At 56.9% G+C, this 18,047-nt stretch overlaps 1 protein-coding gene across 6 annotated transcripts in view; it reads right to left on the bottom strand.

Moving 5' to 3' along the window:
- NAV1 (neuron navigator 1) overlaps nucleotides 1-16,805 on the bottom strand; it is a 231,926-nt gene extending 215,121 nt beyond the window's left edge. For 2 of the 6 annotated variants that reach the window (XM_070255877.1, XM_070255880.1), the window contains exon 1: nucleotides 7,190-7,259. In XM_070255877.1, the coding sequence (XP_070111978.1) occupies nucleotides 7,190-7,223 (34 nt within the window). In that variant the 5' untranslated portion in view covers nucleotides 7,224-7,259. Of the gene's footprint in view, nucleotides 1-7,189; nucleotides 7,261-16,648 lie in introns of those variants that run through there. The other 4 variants (XM_023632539.2, XM_070255879.1, XM_070255878.1 and 1 more) reach the window with 4 other exon arrangements.
- Between the last annotated feature and the right edge of the window lie 1,242 nt (nucleotides 16,806-18,047).

Raw genomic sequence — 18,047 nt, 5'->3', positions numbered from 1 at the left:
TCCCTCTCCGCGGCCTTCATTTAGCATCCTCTGGCGGATGCACCAGGCCGTGCCAGAGAGAAGTGGACAGACACCGCCTTGCTCCGGAGGGCTTGTAAAGGAAACCCACCCAGAGAGAGGAGGCCAAGCCCCCATCACACTCCAGCTCCTGCGACCCACCCTGAAGGGCAGACCTGCTCCCCCTGCCCACGCGGGTGGCCCCGGGCGTCGTCCAGCCACACTTCTCACTCCCTTAAATCACGCCTCCCAGCTCTCTTGGTGGGAGAAACCAACATTGCCTCAGGGTCCTCTGCCCCCCACCCCACACCCGGGCTCGGAGGCAGCAGCTGCTGGAAGAGTCCCTGTGTCCGATGGTCCACAGCGGGGTGCCAGTCTCCAGTGTCGGATCCTGCAAGGGTACGTGTCCAGTCTCTCCACCTGGCCGGGGAGCTTCCCAAGGGCAGGAGATGATGGATCAGAGACGAGGGTTATGGGGACCCATGTCAGCCGACACTTTATAGTCACCATCTCACTGATGCCTCTCGGCAGGCCTGAGCTGGAAGGACTGTGCAGAACCCCCAATTATGGCGAGGAAGCTCAGGCTCCGGGAGGTCTCGGGGCTGGACCAAGAGCTGCCACTGTCTGTGTGCCTGGCACCGGGCTGAGTGTGTCTAAGGGTCATCTCACCTCACACCCGTCCAGTGAGCCGAGTTCTCATGATCCCCATCGTCCAGATGAAGGCACTGAGGGGGCAGATATAGAATTTGCACAATGTCGCACCCCTAGAAAGTGGCCGATGAGAGGAACCCGGTTCCATCTCACCCTTTTCTTATCCCTATTTTTTTGGAGGGCCAGGCCTCCTCTTTCCTGCCCCCCAGGCCCCTACACAGGGCTCCACACCCCCTCAGACACTGCCCAGCGCCAGGCAGCTTCCTTTCCACGGCCCCAAGGAGTCCTTTTGCCCTGCTCCAGCAAGCCCCAGGAACTACACATGCCTCCACATCCCTCTACGCCTATCGGAACAAAACCCACACTTGCCAGCATTTCCCAGCATCATTCAGTAAAGGGACTAGATCCCAGCCGGCCATTCCTGGACTGTAATTCCTTATTCTTCCCAGCCTAGGAGGCGTGGGCAAGGCGGTCCTTAGTTTACCCACCTGAAAACTGGGAAGATCCAGAAATACCCCCTACCGTGGATTACCAGCAGGGGAGGCTGTAAGTGAGCATGTTAAGGGGGTGGCTGGATGACATCTGCCCTCAGTCTCCCTCGGGCTGATCCGGGGGACCTCGGGCCAAGGAGCAGCTTTGTAAGCGATCTCCCTGTGGAGCGTTAACATCCTCTAATGGCGGCCCCATAAATCGTCGGATGTGTTTTTGGGCACAAACGCACCGGGACACATCTGACCGTCATCCTGTGGGCCGGGCCCAGGGACCCAGGGACACGCACACCCCAACCTTCTGTCTTTCTTCCAAGACCACTCTGCGCCGTTGCACAGAAAGGGGAGCGCAGAGGCCGGAATTTGCCCAGATTCCTCAGAGGCCCCCGGGACCCTGCCTCACCCAGCCTGGCTGAATGGTCGGGGCTGAAATGTGGCATTTCAACAGCACTGTTGGTGGTGTGGGAATCTCGACTTGACACCAAAGCTGACTTCTCTGGGGCTTCCTAACAGACACGACAACCCATTTTTATCTCAGTCTCCTCCAGCCACCAGGGGGGCCTGTGGTCTGGCAGGATCCTGGAGGAGGGCTGGGAACCGGGCGTCAGGGCTCCCGGCCCGGCTGACTCACCATGTCCCCTGCCCCGGGGGGTGAGCCCGCTGGTCTGAGCTGTCGCCTGTGGCATCTGACACTGCAGAGACTCAGCGGGATTCAGCGTCTGTGTCCACGGGGAGGACTAATGATTTCCAGGGCTCTTCAAGGAGATGGTACTTGAGACCCCAACATGCTTTCAACACAGGAGCTGGGACGACAGTGCTCTCTCCTGGCAGGAGAGGGCAATTCTCCGGAGAGTGGGCTCAGGGACCAGCCCGCTCCTGAGACACCCCTGGAGGCCCAGGTGGACAAAGGATGGGGCCAGGAGAGCAGAGGGGAGGGGTCCGAGATTTCTCAGCCCTGCCTGGAACGCCCACCTCCCCCGCCTGCACACCCATTCTTTTTTAAAGATTGGCACCTGGGCTAACAACTGTTGCCAATCTTTTTTTTTTTTTTCTGCTTTATCTCCCCAAACCCCCCCTGTACATAGTTGTATATCTTAGTTGCAGGTCCTTCTAGTTGTGGGATGTGGGACGCCGCCTCAACGTGGCCTGACGAACGGTGCCATGTCCGCGCCCAGGATCTGAACCCTGGGCCGCTGCAGCGGAGCACGCGAACTTAACCACTCGGCCATGGAGCTGGCCCCTGCACACCTATTCTTTGCCTGACTTGATTCCCACACCCCCAGCAGCGCTCACTTCTCAGGAGGCCTCTCCTGCCCCCTCAGCACTGAGACCCCTCTGTCCCCACCCTGCCCTGAGCTGCCTCTGCTGCACCTGTTACAAAGGGGGCGCAGGTGCGGGCTTGCACACCGACCCGTGTTTGTCACCGGGCCTTAGACCGCTCGTCCTTGCACCCAGCACCGCCCCGAGGTGAGGCCAGTGTCGAGTGAATGAATGGCGGGCTCAGCGAGGGAACGAGGGGGCCCTCTCGATGCTTCCCCTCGACCCAACTCCCAGGTCTTTTAGCCAAGACCCTCCCGGCCTTTTCCAGAGCCGTTCTCCTGAGGTTCTTGAGTGGCAGACCCCTGGCTCTGCCCCAGAAGCTGGCACTAAACCCACACCTGACCCCCCCCCCTCCCAGGGCCCTTCCTCCAGCGCCCGGGAACCCAGCTGGCTCCGAATCCTCCCCACCCCCCTTTTCTGGCCTCTTTTCCGGAAACACCTTTTTCCTGCCTCGTGAGGCCACTGTGTTTCCTGCACAGGAAGAGGCCGCTGGATTCGAGGGTCCTATTTAAAGCAGGCGTCCCTCCTTCCAGGTGAGGGTCGAGGGCCCAGGGGGTGCAGACAGAAGATGCTCAGGACTGTCCAGGGTCCCAGACAGCAGGGGACAGAAGCTGGGTCCCCATACGAGGGGCACGTAGTGAAAGCATCTTCTGATAGTCACACTGGCCCCCTCTCCCGACTTCCCCCACGTGTGTTAGTGACCCCCAGCTCTGCCAGGTCCCCGACTCGAAACTTCAGAACCTTAGAGGCAGAGTAACAGGATTCAGACCGGAGACGACCCGGGAGACCAAACCGACGAGGAAACAGAGACCCAGAGGGAAAAAGAGATTTGAGCCAGGGCCCACAGGAAGAAAAGCAGGTTCCCAAGCTAAAACGCCCCCTGTGCCCCTCGAGCCCGACACAGTGACAGAGGACTCCACACGCATCGCCTCCTTCTGTCCCACGAGGCAGGTGGTATGTTAGGGGCTGAACTGTTGTCACCAAAAAAGACAGTGGAAACACGAACCCCCAGTATCTCAGAACGTGGCCTTATTTGGAAATAGGGTCGCGGGAATGCAATTAGTTAAGATGAGGTCACAGTGGAGCAGGGTGTCCTCATACGAAGAGGGAAGTCTGGACACAGACACACACAGAGGGGAGACGCTGTGAAGACCCAAGAGAAGACGGCCACGTAATGATGGAGGCAGAGACCGGAGCGAGGCAGCGACCAGCCAGGGCACGCCAAGGATTGCCGGGAAGCAGCGGCAGCTCGAAGCAGCAGGGCCAGACTCCCCACTCCAGGTCCCAGACGGGGCAGGGCCCTGCCGACACCTCAATCGCAGACTTGCAGCTTCTGCAGTGAGACCATACATTCCTGTTGTGTTAAAGCCACCCAGTTAGCTGCAGTGTGTTACGAGAGTCGTAGGCAGCGGGTACACGGTGTTAGACCTATTGACAGAGGGGACGCAGAGACTAGCGTGGGGTGAATGTGTTCCTGGGTCACCCACCAAGAGACGCGGCAGGCACTCGACTCAGGGCTGACTCGAGTCCAGAGCTCTTCCACAGAGACTGCGCTCCCTGGACTCCTCCCGCCTGTGTCCTGCCCACCTTCCCGTCATCGACTCCTGGCGGGTTTTCCTTTGTGAAAAGTCTTCCCCACCCTCTCTTCCTTTCCTTTCCCAGCAGGGCCGCCCACGTGCGGACATTCCACGTCAGGAACGGGACAGCCAATCTGCTGGCCCGACGCTTTCTCTTGCAACCCATCGTTCATTCGACACCTCTTTCTCGAGTGCCACCGTGTGCCAGGTTCTGGGCGAGGTGCTGGGGTCCCCTCGGCAAGCAGAGCTGACGCAGCTCGTATTCCTGTTAAACCAGCGCTTCATTGAGTCACCTCCCTGCCCCAAGCCTGCCGCGTCTCCCCCGGTTCCAGACTGAAGTCCTGCACGTGCGTCCCCCGTTCCCCGCACATGGGGCCAGATACTCCTGCCGTCGAGATGCGCCAGCTCACTCAGAGCAGAGAACAGCTTTCTGTCTTAGCGGGAAGCCAGCGGCCTCTCTACCAGTGATCTGAGCTTTCTAGCCCCGGGCGGTAAAGGCGGCTCCCCGTCCACGGAGGAGAGAAGAGGCGCCGTGGGAAGTGGTCTGGGAACAGAGAGGTGGCTCTGCACACTTCACAGACTTCCAGCTCATCCTCACTCTCACTCCCCTGGCAGGTACCCTCCCGATGCCAGGCGGACGGAAATCCCAGCCACCGAGAGCTTCCTCATAAACAAACTGGTGCGTTCCAACATCAGAAATGAAAAGGACCAACTACGTCATTCGACGTGGGCAAATCTCCGAAACGAGTACGCCGAGCTCAAGCAGCAAGACACAAAATAGAATGTGCCCTGTGATTCCGCCGGCACGAAGTCCGAGAGCAGACCCCGCTAATCTAGTGATGAAAATGAGAACCGCGACTTGGTCGGGGAGGTGTCATGACCGGGAGGGGCGGGAGGGAACCCCTGGGCCATGGAAATGCTCTGTATCTGGGTTGCAAAGGGCATTCATCTGTCGAAATGCATCCGGCTGGACAGTTAAGATTCATGCGTTTCCCTGTTTGCAAATTATTGCCCAGTTAAAAATACAATGGGACGGGGCCGGCCCAGTGGCGCAGCGGTTAAGTGCACACGTTCTGCTTCGGTAGCCCGGGGTTCGCCAGTTGGGATCCCCAGTGTGGACATGGCACCGCTTGGCAAGCGATGCTGTGGTAGGCAGCCCACATATAAAGTAGAATAAGATGGGCACGGATGTTAGCTCAGGGCCAGTCTTCCTCAGCAAAAAGAGGAGGATTAGCAGCAGTTAGCTCAGGGCTAATCTTCCTCAAAAAAAACCCCAAAAAACGATAGGATGGAAAAAGAAAGAAGAGAAAGGGATCCCTCCATCCCAGCTGGAGGGAAGGTGCACTGATGAAGGTGAGGAGACGGGTCCCTCTACCCTTTTCTCGACCTGGAATCTTCCTCGGGCTCTGCTCAGCCCCCGGCCGGGCTCAGGCAGCGGCCCAGCTCTCTCCACAAAGAGGCAGATGGAAGCACACAGAGAAGGCAGCCCCGGCCCACGGGCCACTGAGCACGGCTCCTTCTGATCCGAGAAGGGCCTTCTGCCTCCAGGACTCGCCCTCCCTGGTGCCTTGCTCCATGGAGACGGCCCCAGCCTGCATTTTGGCTCGAGGGCTGAGTTCCTCACTTCCAGTCTCCCACCTCCCCATATACCGTGTCTCGGCCACATCTGCGACTTCTCCTTCCGAGGCCGGCGCTATTTATAATGCCCTGGAAGCACAGCCGGGGCCAGATAATAGGCAGCCTTTTGCCAAACAAAACCCCAGGCCTCTCCACTCCCCACACCCCTGAGAGGCTTGCAGTCTGGAGCCCAGTGGGGCCCAGAGGGACCATACATCTCAGAGCCGGCACCTCTCCCAGCCCGTCCGTCTGACCCTCAGACAGAGAAGCATTTCCCCCGTCTGGGACATAAACACCCCCTTTGGGGATGAATCCACCCTGAAGCGTCGTCTGCAGGGCCGGGGAGCCGACTGTCTGCAGCATCCTTGGCTCTGCTCCGTCGCCCGGCCTAGCCAGCATTTACCCTCCAGGGACAAAGTGCGGTGAGCCACGGGGGCATCGAGATCCAGATGGTGACAATGACCAACATTCGCTTTGCACCAGATGGTGTTCAACATCTCTAGGACGATCCTCACGACGCTGTGGGGTAGGTTTTACCGGTGGGCAAACTGCAGCTCAGGGAGGTCGCGGGACCCCAGGGTAGGCCGACTCCAGAGCCCGTGCCATCTTCTCCCACGCCGTGTCAAGGAGCAGCCGAGGGGGCAGGGAGGTGGCCTCTGAGCAAGCCAGGGAAACTCAGGAGCGAGGGCGGCCCAGGGCGAAGGAAACGGGAGGACACTCATGGCTGCCTGTCACTTAAGGACAAACTTATCCCTTACCGCCCGCCCCCACGCTGAGGAATCAATGAGGAAATACTTCCTGAGCCCCTACGATGTGCCAGCACCCAGTCAGGCCACTTCCAGCTCCCAGGCCAGCCAAGCGCGGCCTCGCGGCCTCTCCTCTGCCCCGGGCGGCCTCTCCCAGGCCATATCAGCACACCAGCCCCCGCCCACCCAGGGCCCCAGCCCCGCCACCCCAGACACAGAGACCCTTGTCTGCCGCTGGATGTGGGTGCGGCATTGTCACGGCCTCTGCGGCCAGCTCAGCAATGGCCCTTCCCGCCAACTTCCCACGGCCACCCCAACCCTGTGGTCATCTTCTGGGCCTCCCTAGTGGCCTCCAATTTCTCTCTGGCCATGGCCAGCCAGAGGAAGTGGGGAGATGACTCAGAGAGGTGTGATGTGGCCTGAACAGACGCATCGTGTGGGGACATTTGTAAGGAGGCGGGCGACAGGCAACAGAGGGAGGTGTGGGTCTCAGAAGAGACGTGTAAATAGGGAGGGGCCGGCTTATTAGGTCCAGACCAGCTGAAAAGCAAAAAAGCCCCAGCAGATTGCCAGCCTCACACAGGCCTAAATTCATGCCCAACAGTTATTTTCAACTCTGAGGAGAAAATGAGAAACAGAACTCAAAATATAACACTTCTGCATTGCTCCTTTGACTGTGTAAAATTAGCCGGAGTGGTAAAATTGATGTGCTTTGAAGTAGCTTTTATTGAAAGACAGATCTGAAAGACTTGTCAAAACAAATGCAATAGCGAAATTAATAATAAAAACTCACTGTGATTTTTGCATTTGCAGAACAGATATGACATCTGTAGTTAAGGCCAGTTACTGACGCTGCCCACCTCTGCTCTCTACGGCCCCCTGTGTACTGGAAAGGACAAAGATCAAGGGTCAGGGTTCGTCACCTGACTCCCTGAAGCTGTGTGGCTTTGGGCAAGTTACTGAACCTCTCTGAGTCCTGTTTTCACAATCGGCAGAAAGGGGAATGTCTGTCCTGCCACCTCACGGGGTTGCTATGAAGAGTGAATGAGTGTTGGATGAAACATCGCTCGGCAAGGGTGGTACACTGCACTGGAGCAACCTTCGCACGATGGGCCTGACAAAGGCTGTGATGGGAGGGCGGGATCTGGGTCTTGGGACTTCCGCTGCGCTCAGCTGTGCTCTCGGGGTCTGGCCGTGACCGCCCAGAGCGGTGTGGGTCTCAATCACGCACCCCCCCAGATCTCAGGGGCCCCATGTGCTCCCCCCACCTGCTCCTGGGACAGAAGGCCCCGGGCCAAGGAGCTTCTCAGGGGCCGATGGAAGACAACGTCACGGGGTCCAAAATCCAAAAATAAAGCTGCAAAACTGACACGAATCCAGGTCTAATCAAACATCTGTAAGACGTAATGTCGTGTCAATGGCATCGACATTTAAATTTAGTTTTCCTAAGAATTCATTCTATTTGAAAATAACCTGCGGGTAACATTTTTCTCACATCGCAAGAATTTCTGCCTATGTCCAGGGTTACCAAGAAATAGCCAATTTTAAATTATTAAGAAATGAGGCGCCAATGTGCAATCACTTTGGGAAGCGAAATTATAAAAATTTTTACAACAAAAATATGAACACGTCCTGTGGGGTGTGGGGCGTCCTCCTGGGGTGCCGTGTCCCGGGCACGCCCAGCGGGCGCCTGGGGCTGACGACGCGCTCTCGCTTCGGCTCCGCATTGCGGAGTGGCTCCCAGGCCCCGCTTTCTGTCCTGTCCTCGCTCCGGGTTCAGGAGCCAGGACGTCTGCGCTGACTATGGGTGGTCACCGTCCCACTGAACAGAAGTCCCGACGAGAACAGCAACAGTGTCCCGTCCCACCTCTTCCCAGCTCCACCCTACTGCCCAGACCCACATAATTCCAGATCATCTATTAACGACTCGAGTCCTGTTTTGTCCCCTTTAGACAATATCCGTCATTTCCCAACAAAATAGTTGGAAATACGCATAGGTCAGTTATGCTAAACCCATCTCTCTTTCTCCTTCTATTCCTCCCAGTATTGGGTTTTAGTTCCGCTTATTGGTTATTTTGTACCTTGAACCCTAAAATTTGGTTCCTTGTTTTATAACACTGGGACAGAGTTTTTTGGGTTTTTTTTCCCTTGAGGAAGATTAGCCCTGAGCTGACATCTGCTGCCAATCCTCCTCTTTTTGCTGAGGAAGACTGGCCCTAAGCTAACATCTGTACCCATCTTCCTCTACTTTATATGTGGGACGCCTACCACAAGCACGGCTTGATAAGCGGTGCATAGGTCCACGCCTGGGATCTGAATTGGCGAACCCCAGGCCACTGAAGCGGAACGTGTGAACTTAACCGCCGCGCCACCGGGCCGGCCCCTGGGACAGACTCTCTTGAGTCCCCTCTGTATGAGGTGAGCGTCCTGGGGCCTGTCCTTCCCTCTTTTCGCCTCCCTCTCACCGGCAGTCCGAGCCGCCATTTACAGTCAGCCAGCAATGGCCACAACCACGTGGGGACTGCCTGAAGGTTACTGGTGAACGTCACTTACATTCCCAACACCCATACGGACGAACGTCACTTACATTAACTTGACTGTGTAAATAGCGTGTAATACCAGCCTCGGAGGGCCTCAGTCCCTCTTTCCTCATCTGTAAAGGGGGGACGACACAGCCTGTCCTGACGCCTCACACGACAAGGAGACGAGGACAAGGAAAGAGAACGACCCTTAGAAGGCTTTCTGTGAACAGAAATTATTTTTCTATTTCCACGACCCCCAGCGCAGAGTGGTGACAATGGCTCACACCATCAGACAAACGGACGAACGCTCTGCACCTGGATTTCTCCACCAGGAGGACGGGCGGACACTGGGACCCATCTCGCTAGGTGCCTGTCCAGATTAAACGAAATAATTAAACGGATGTGCTCGCATTCAGGGCCTCACGACCCCACTTTCAGGCACCACGGCCTCATTTTCCTTCTTCTGGGAGAGAAAACTCAGTTCAGGTCTCGCCCCAGCAGGCTGCGGTTGAGAAGAATGCGCGGCGTTCTCTAAAGAGCATTTGGGGGACAACTGGGAGATCTGAACACGACCCATATATTAAATAATTCTGTTCAACCCACCCTCACCGGGGGTGATTATGGGCCTGTGGTTATGTGGGAGAATGTCCTCGTTCTTAGGAAATGCACGCGAAGTATTTCAGGGTTAAGCACCACGATGTCAGCAAATTATTTTCAAATGGCTCAGGAAAGTTTTATGCTATAGTATCCGGACGTGTAGGTGGACAGGGCAGTGTGGCAAAAAGGCAAAAATCGGCGAATCCAGACCCTCACTGGACGATCTTCCACTTTCTCTGCCCATTTGACATTTTTCAAAATAAAACCTTGTGCAGAAAAAACCCTCGCAATGTTGGTGGCACCGTGGCCGTCCTGCAGCCTTCCTCCCCCCCCCACCCCCCACCCCGGGGATCAGGTGCAGCCCTGCCACTGCGGCTTCCACAGCCTGGCCCAGGGAGCGGCACAGCTTTGCTGACAGCTTCCTAAAGCCCCGTGTGACACGGACTGTGCCCAGGACGTGGTGGGGAGCACGTGGTGGTGCGGGGCGCCCCGGGCGATGAAACCTTCCTTCTGGGGCATCGTGGGGGAGTATGAGGGACGGGACAGAACGTCCCCAGATGAGACACAGGCAGGCAGCTGCCGGCTTCGGGTCCTGGCTTTGGCCCCTCCTCCGGGTGTCGACAGCTGTCCGTCCTTTGTTAGGAGGAGAGCAGGACGGGGACAGTTGGCATCTCCGCGCGGCAGAACCCAGACGCTCCTTCGCAGTCAACTCAATTATCTGCGCCAGCGAGCCGGGACGAGGCGCTGCTGATGGACTCCAGCAGCCCTTTGCCGAGAACCGTCCTCCGCCAGACCTGACGACGTCCGCGAGAAATTAGGCGACGCCGAAACAAACCCAAACAGCTCAAAAACAAGCAGTCAAAAGCAGACGAGGCCTCTCACGGCTTCACGCCTTCCTGTTCCCGTCCCGGCCCTCGTGGCCCGGCTCTCGGGTTGTATGAGGCGATCCGTATTGGAAAAAAAAGCTGCTCTGCCTCTCTGATGACGGGCGGTCTGCCCAGGGATACGCTGTGCCAGGCAGCTCCCCGCCTGAGCGCGGCACCTCACTGTGGACACGACACATTCGAACGGACGTGACCGTCCTCGCCGCTTCTCAGGGTGGTAGCACCACAAGGAGGAGAATGTGGCCTTTACGGGGCTCCCATCACCGACCCAGGGCGGGTCTTGCATGTTCTCACTTGATTCACGTGGTCCCTCTCTGACTTACTTCCAAAGTCGCCAGATCCCAGGAATCACTGAGGTGGGGCACGGGGGGTGGCGAGCAGACAAGGTGGGAAACCTTGTCTTACGAGGAAGGCGTTTTCATCCACCACCTCCTGGGGAAGACACTGACTCTCTGAGAGGCTCCGTGGCCTGCCTCGGGTCACACAGCACTAATGATGTCAATGCGGAGAGCATCACTGCAATTGCTAAGATTTGCTGGATACTCAACGTGAGCTAAGGGCTTTCCAGGCAAAGTCAAGATCTGAACCTTGACCCCCCCATCTGGCTCATTTCATGATCCAGATTCCTACTATTACATCATACATCTTCCCAGAAAATACTCAAGAACACGTCCAGTGAAGAGTATCTGGAGGAAATAGAGCTGCTGAGAGCAGGGAGGAAAGGATGGGCCGGTGCACGGAGCTGTCTCCACCCGCTGAGGGGCTGTCCCGGGCCGGGGCAGTCACCCTCCCTCTGATGGTTTATTTTGAATATCCCCCACTTTATCGGAGGATGTCTTCTGGAGAAGCCCGTTCACCTGCAGGTATCTCTCAGCCATGACAGATTAACACGGGGAGGCACTCTGAAGGAAGAGCTGTCCAAATAAGGAATAAGACGGTTTCAACAGACTGTTGTGGGAAGTTCCCCAGCACAGCGGGGGTCCGAGCGGGATGACCCCTGGTGGGATGTGTTACAGGGAACTGACACAGCTGAAAAAGAATAAAATAGGGCTGCGTGACAGTGAAGGTCCTTTCCAACTCTGAAAGTTCACTTCTACAGAAGTTGGCATTTATTCTATTTACAAATGGATTTAGAATCAGGGAAGGATGTAAAGTGGGTCAGTCTTACTGTCCAGATGGGACGGAACTGCGTCATTGAAAGCTCCGACCAGGCAAGGTTTCCAGGGAGTAAATCAGCTGAACTACTGAGGAGTCGTCCCCTTACTGTGCATCAGAATCACGGAGGGAGGTTTTTTTTTTTTTTTTTTTTTGTGAGGAAGATTGGCCCTGAGCTAACATGCATTGTTAATCTTCCTCTTTTTTCTTGAGGAAGATTGCCACTGAGCTAACATCTGTGCCAGTCTTCCTCTGTTTTGTGTGTGGGACGCTGCCACATGTGTAGGTCTGCACCCAGGATTCGAATCTGCAAACCCTGGGCCACCAAAGCAGAAAGCGTGAACCTAACCACTACACCACCCACTGGGCCGGCCTGATGGAGGGAGCTTTTAAAAACAACAGATGGGGGGCCAGCCCCATGGCCAAGTGATTAAATTCACGCACTCTGCTTCAGCGGCCCAGGGTTTTGCTGGTTCAAATCCTGGGCACGGACCTAGCACTGCTCATCAAGCCACACGAAGGCAGCATCCCACATGCCACAACTGGAAGGACCCACAATTAAAAACACACAACTATGTTCTGGGGGGACTCTGGGGAGAAGGAGGAAAAAAAAATAGAGGAAGATGGGCACAGATGTTAGCTCAGGGCCAATCTTCCTCAGCAAAAAGAGGAGGATGTTAGCTCAGGGCTAATCTTCCTCTAAAATATAATAAAATAAAATTTTTTAAAAAATAAAAATAAAATAAACACAAACAACAGATAGGCAGCTGCATGCCAAACCCAAACGAAGCTGGATCTCACGGGGTGGGCCCAGGAACGAGGAACTTTCAAAAGCTCCCCAGGTGACTCTGATGCGCGGCCACGCTGGAGAAGCCCCAAGTCGGAGAAAATGAAGCTCGGGCTGAGGCAGATCTTGCTGCCTCTGAGTCAGTCCCTCTCCACGTCCGGGCCGAGCATCTCTGACATGGTGACGGTTGTTGAGTGACTGTGAGTGAGGAAGATCCAAACCGAACTCCCTCTAGGATGCTCCCTCTGGAAGCAGGAGAGGTCCCTTAAGTCTTCAATGCCTCGAAGTCCTGACTTCTCTAGTGATTCAGAGTTTTCACAAATTCATGGAGACAGAAAGGAGAGGGAAGGTTGCCGGGGCCGGGGTTGTGGGGAACGGGGGGTCCCCAGTTAATGGGGACAGAGTTTTAGTTTGGGAACCTAAACTTCCAACTTTCCAAGTTTGGGAACTTTGAACAAGCTCTGGAGGTGGATGGGGACGATAGCTATAGAACAAAGTGAGCGTACTTAACGCCGCTGAATTACACTCTCAAAAGCGATTGAAGTGGTCAATTTTATCTTATGTATATTTTACCACAATGAACATTTTTTAACGTTTAAAGTACAGTAACCATAAAGAAAAACATAATAAACACGCATCAACCCACCCACCCCAGGGCGGAACGTTAGCACTTTGTCAAATTTTCTTCAGTCTTTTTAAATAAAGGAAATGAAACTTTACAGATTTAAAAAAAAAAAAAAAAAAAAGCTTTCAGAGACAGATTTATCCCAGGAATGTAAGGGTAATTCAACCAAAGAAAAACAATTAATGTAAGGTACCAGAACGCGTGATTATCTGAATGGACGCAGAAAAAGCATTTGACAAAACCCCACACTCCTTCGAGATAAAAAAACACTTAGAAAGTTGGGAAAGGAAGGGAATTTCCTTAACGTGATCAAGTGCTTTTATGAAAAGCCCGCAGCAAACATCATACCCAATGATGAAAGACTGAGAGCTTTTCCCCTAAGATCAGGAACAAGACAAGGGTGCCCACTCTCCACCACAGCTCCATGCTGTGCTGGAAGTCCTTGCCAGAGCAATCAGGCAGGAAAAAGAAATAACAGGGACCCGAAATGGAAAAGAGGTAAAACTGTCTCTGTTCACAGTCGACACGATCCAATATGCAGAAAATCCCAAAGAATCCACTCGCAAAAGAAAACTACTGGAGCTAATAAACACATTCAGCCAAGTTTCAGGGCTACGAGATCAACACACAAAAAAAGGAGTTGTTTCTACACGCCAGCAATGAACCATCCAGAAAAGAAATTAAGCAAACAAGCGCGTTGACAAAAGCTTTCAGAGCGGCTGAGGACTCTCGGAACGGTCTCACAGTCCCCTGGAGTGGAAACATCTTGTTATTAACGGTCCTCCGAGGAGGCACGTGTATCAGCACCCTTAATTCCTCATGCATATCAGTGCACCTCAGATTAAAATTAAATAGAGCAAATGCATTTGATGGGGGCAGTGGTGCAGGCTGCACGACATGTGTCAGACGCAGAACCACAGCCACAGGCAGGTCAGAGGGGCGTGGGTCTCAGCCACCCTGCCTCCCTTCACGTCTCAGGAGTCACAAGAAGCTGGGAAGCAAAAACCCCAGGCCCCTCGGAGGAAATCAGGCCAGAGTCAGCCTTCCCAGAGGATGAGGGAACACATCAGACCCAGGAATCTGTTTACTGAAGAGGGACCATTTCACTTGCAAAGTTGGTGGTTTTTTTTTTTAAGTTGAAGAAGGAACTAAAAGTGTTTTTAATTACTGTTTTGTGACTAGGGGCCAGGAAGATGAAGTGTTTGCCAAGTATTGCCACATTTCTTGGTTCTCCATGTTCCAGAGAGCCTCAGAGCTGGTAGCTGGTTCCATCACAGAGACAGCTCCCCGTTCCCCTTGTTTCTGTTCCTCTCTCCTGCCAACAGCCAAGCAACATCTGCTGAGATCTATGGGGGGGGTGGGGGGGACAGTCTAGGGAAGTGATCTGCTGGGAGGGGATGAGACCTGGACCCGGAGCCAGGAGCCCTCGTTCTAGGCTGGCTCCTGCAGCCCGGCAGTGGGGCTCGGAGCCCCTCCCCTCCCTCTGAAGGCCTTGTTCTCGTCTATAAAGGAGAGGAGGGCAGGGCAGGGCTTGGAGGGGAAGCGATCCTTTTGACGTTTACATCCTACTTTTTCTAAAGCCCAAACCCTTTAAGAATTCAAAAGAACTTTAAAAGAAGAGGGAAGTGACATGGACCGAAAATTGAAAGATGAAGAGAGAGAGACATTTTAAAAGATGGACAAGGGGTTCCCCCCTCCCCGGCCTGTCTTGTCAACTGGGACAAAGACAAGCTGACACCAGAGGCCCAGAGGACTCAGGAGGAGCCAGACTGGGTGAGGGAAGGGAAAACAGCAACCCTCATTTTAGTGTCCCCGGGCCAGGGCTCCCCAAGGAGATCCCGGAAAAGGCACGACTCAACCTCATTATGGACCACGTTTTGAGGGGGGAAAATGGGGAGTGGAGGTCAGTCAGTTACCGAAGAATGAATAAATGAGCACCTGAGTTGGAGGGGAGGCCCCCGGGGGGTACTCAGGTTTTTTCCAATTCTATTAATTCAGCATTTAGAAAGTGCCTACTACGTGCTGGGGTTGTGGGTGGTCAGACAGCACACCTGGCTGGAAGTCATTCACAGGGAGAGAAGGCATATGCACCAATACCCAAGTGTCTAAAGCACAAAGCAGAAGGGGAACCTTGCCCCATGGAGCTCAGAGCAGGGCTGCTCCCTCGGCACCCCGGAAGTTCCAGAAACCTACCCTGGAGGCTGGAGCACAGATTTAAAAAGCCTTCTCACGCCCCCAGCCTCAGTCATCTTCCCCAGCTTCATTCCACAGAAGCAAAAAACACCAAGACAGAGGAGGGGATCCTCTTGCCCTCTGATGATCCAGGTCGTTAGCAACACAGGCTGAGCCGGAACTGCAGGCTGATGAAAACGTCCCCTAGAACCCCACAGCGAAGGCGGGCACCTCTATAGGGCTCGTGTAGGGGAGGAACCCGTGGTGGCCGCTATTCCCGTCTCCCTTCCCACTTCAGTCCCAAAGACGCACCAACCAAACCTCAAAGCAGGATAGAAAAATGCAACAGCAGCCCGGAGTCACAGGTAGCATGCGCCCACCCAAGGGAGGCCAGGGTCTCCGGGCCGCAGCTCCGCCTCCTCGGGGAGGGTTCTTTGTGTGAAGTCGGGCTGCCCCGTCCGAAGCGAGCGGCAGGGGACACCGTGCAGCGGGAACAAGACGCGCCACCAGACGAAAACCCGGGCAAGCCCTGTGCTCTAGGAGAGCGAAGGGGGCGGCAGGCTTCTGGGCATTGAATTTGAACGAGCCAATGGCCTCCCAATGGTTGAAACAGGAAGCCAGATAAACAGCATGTTATCAGGGGGTTCCGGCGCTTCCCCTGAGCCGGCGCCAGCTGCGCCCCGTGGCCGTCCTAACAAAGTCCCATTGACTCACCAGCTGATTTTCCTGTGCTGGGCTCCGGGGGACAAGGAGCCCTCTCTGCTGGATGGACGTCAGCCCTGCACACCGCCCCCCAGCCCCCATCCTATCCTCCCGCCTCTGCCCTCCGCCGACGGGGCCGACCCTTTATCCCATGGCCGGTTTCTATCAGCCCTGAGGACAGAAGGGACCACAGGGCCCTCGCACCGGGCGCCCTCAGGTGAGCTCCCCGGGTTCACCACCCTCTTGGTTCTCCTCCCTCCCGCGTCCCCCGGGGACGCTTTCTCTGGGCGGACGCCAAAGAGGACAGCCTCGGGGGGCCTGGCGGGAGGCGCTCCTCCGCGCATTCCGGGGCCCAGGGAACATTTTCCGCAACGGCCCGCAAGGTCACCTGCCCCAGCTGTGCCGCTCGCTCCGCTGGGACGGGAGAAGGTGCGGGTAACGGTGTGTGTGATAACGTAGCACCTGATGTCTGTCTATAGGATCGCAACACACTTGAAGCCGCAGGTATTTCACAGCAAGGGAAACTGAGGCTCAGAAAGGTTGGAGTTGAGAAGCCCGAAGGGACGTCTAGACGCACACCTCCCCGGGAGCCGCCAGCCCCTCGGTTGTTACCCCAGCGCCTCTCGGAGCGCGAGCGCGGCCTCAGCTCCGCGCGCGCCAGGCTCCCCTACCCGGGCTCCGTCCCGGCCCGCAGGACCCGCCAGCCGATCCCCGCAGAGTGCGGAGCGGCGGCCCGGGTCCCCGCGCCCGCTACCCTCCCGCCGGGCCACCCGCCCCGCGGCCGCGACCACCCCGCCGGGCCACTCACCCGCGCGCCCGCCCCCCGGGCTCCAGTGCGCGCCGCCTCCTCCGCGCAGGGCCGCGCATCCCCCGCGCAGCGCCGCGGCCGGGCGCCCTCTCCGCGCGCTGGGAAGTTTCCCGGCCCGGCCCGGCCGCCCCGCGCTCGGGGCTCGGCGTCCGCCGCGCGCTCCGCCCACCGCGAGCAGGAGGCGGCGCCCCGCGCAGAGTGTGTCCCGGCCGGGCGGAGCCTCGTGACCCGCAGCCCCAGGCACACGCCGCCGCCCGCCGGGGAGGGGGCCCGACAGGAGTGCCGGGGAGGGGGGTCCTGGGAGGGGGTCCTGGGAGGGGGGCTGAGGGCTAGGGGTCCTGGGAGGGGGGCCAGGGGAGGGGGCCCCACTCGGAGCGCCCTCACTGTGCTCCCCGCCTCTGGGAAGTGTGACCCGCGGACGGGTGGAGGCGTGGGTCCCTTCCAACCTCGGTCATGGGAGAGCTATTCCCGACGCCTTTCCTGCGTTCGCCTCCCTGGCCTCAGAAAGGCTGCTGCTCGAGGCGGGGCCGGGGCGGCGAGCTGGCCGGCAGGAAGCCTTCGCACAATCGAGCCTTTCCTCTGCGCGGAGACCCGCCACCACCACTTCCAGCCCAACCACTCCCACCCCCACCCGGGGCCTCGGGCGGCCGCTGGCTGGACGGCCCCTTAGGAGAAGGGGACAGATGGATGGGCCGGCCTCCTCACCCCGCCCCCTTTCCTTCCTCTCTGTACCCCTGTCTGAGCTGGGACTCTTAGGTGGGGGGGCGGGGGGGGGGGGCAGGAGTGCCGGGCAAATAGGAGGGGCTCAGTAAAATAGGGAGCTCTTCCCACCTTCCTGAATCTGCCCTTCCTCCTTCCAGGGCTGTGAGAGAGAAGGAGGGGAAGAGAGGAGAGAGGAAGTGAGATAGTGAATGGCACCGAGGTGCTGGCCCCAACCTGGTGCCACCTCTCTGCCTTGCATCTATCCCACCCCGGCCTGGGCTGGGGGCTGCAGGCTCTGCAGGAGCTGGTGGGAGAAAGGGGGTGGCTGTGGCCAAGAATCCAGCATATTGGGATCAAGACTTCCCCCAGCTCCAGCCAGCAAACACGAGGACAGATTTATGTCCAGGGCGTTGGGGGTGGATGGATAGAAAGCAAAAACGCCTGCTCCCTGTGAGATCTCTGGATGCTTTGGCAGCAACATCAGCCTTGGGGAGCAGAGTGACGGGGAGAGCTCTGCCTGGACCCCCACCCAGTCAATCAGGTCACAGTGCTGTGGACATAAGGGGACAGTGGATGAGCGGTGACACTGGAGGATTTCCCAATGGCTCTGGGAAAGGGTTTTTTCCCACGAAGGGAATGCGTGGTCTTTGGTGGGGGGAGAGGGGGCTGGCTCGAGAGACACCTGTGAGTGTGGTGG

Source organism: Equus caballus, chromosome 30, assembly GCF_041296265.1.
Source record: "Equus caballus isolate H_3958 breed thoroughbred chromosome 30, TB-T2T, whole genome shotgun sequence".
NCBI classification, from domain to species: domain Eukaryota; kingdom Metazoa; phylum Chordata; class Mammalia; order Perissodactyla; family Equidae; genus Equus; species Equus caballus.
Note: the sequence above shows the minus strand (reverse complement) of the source record. Positions and strands in the feature narration are given on the sequence as shown.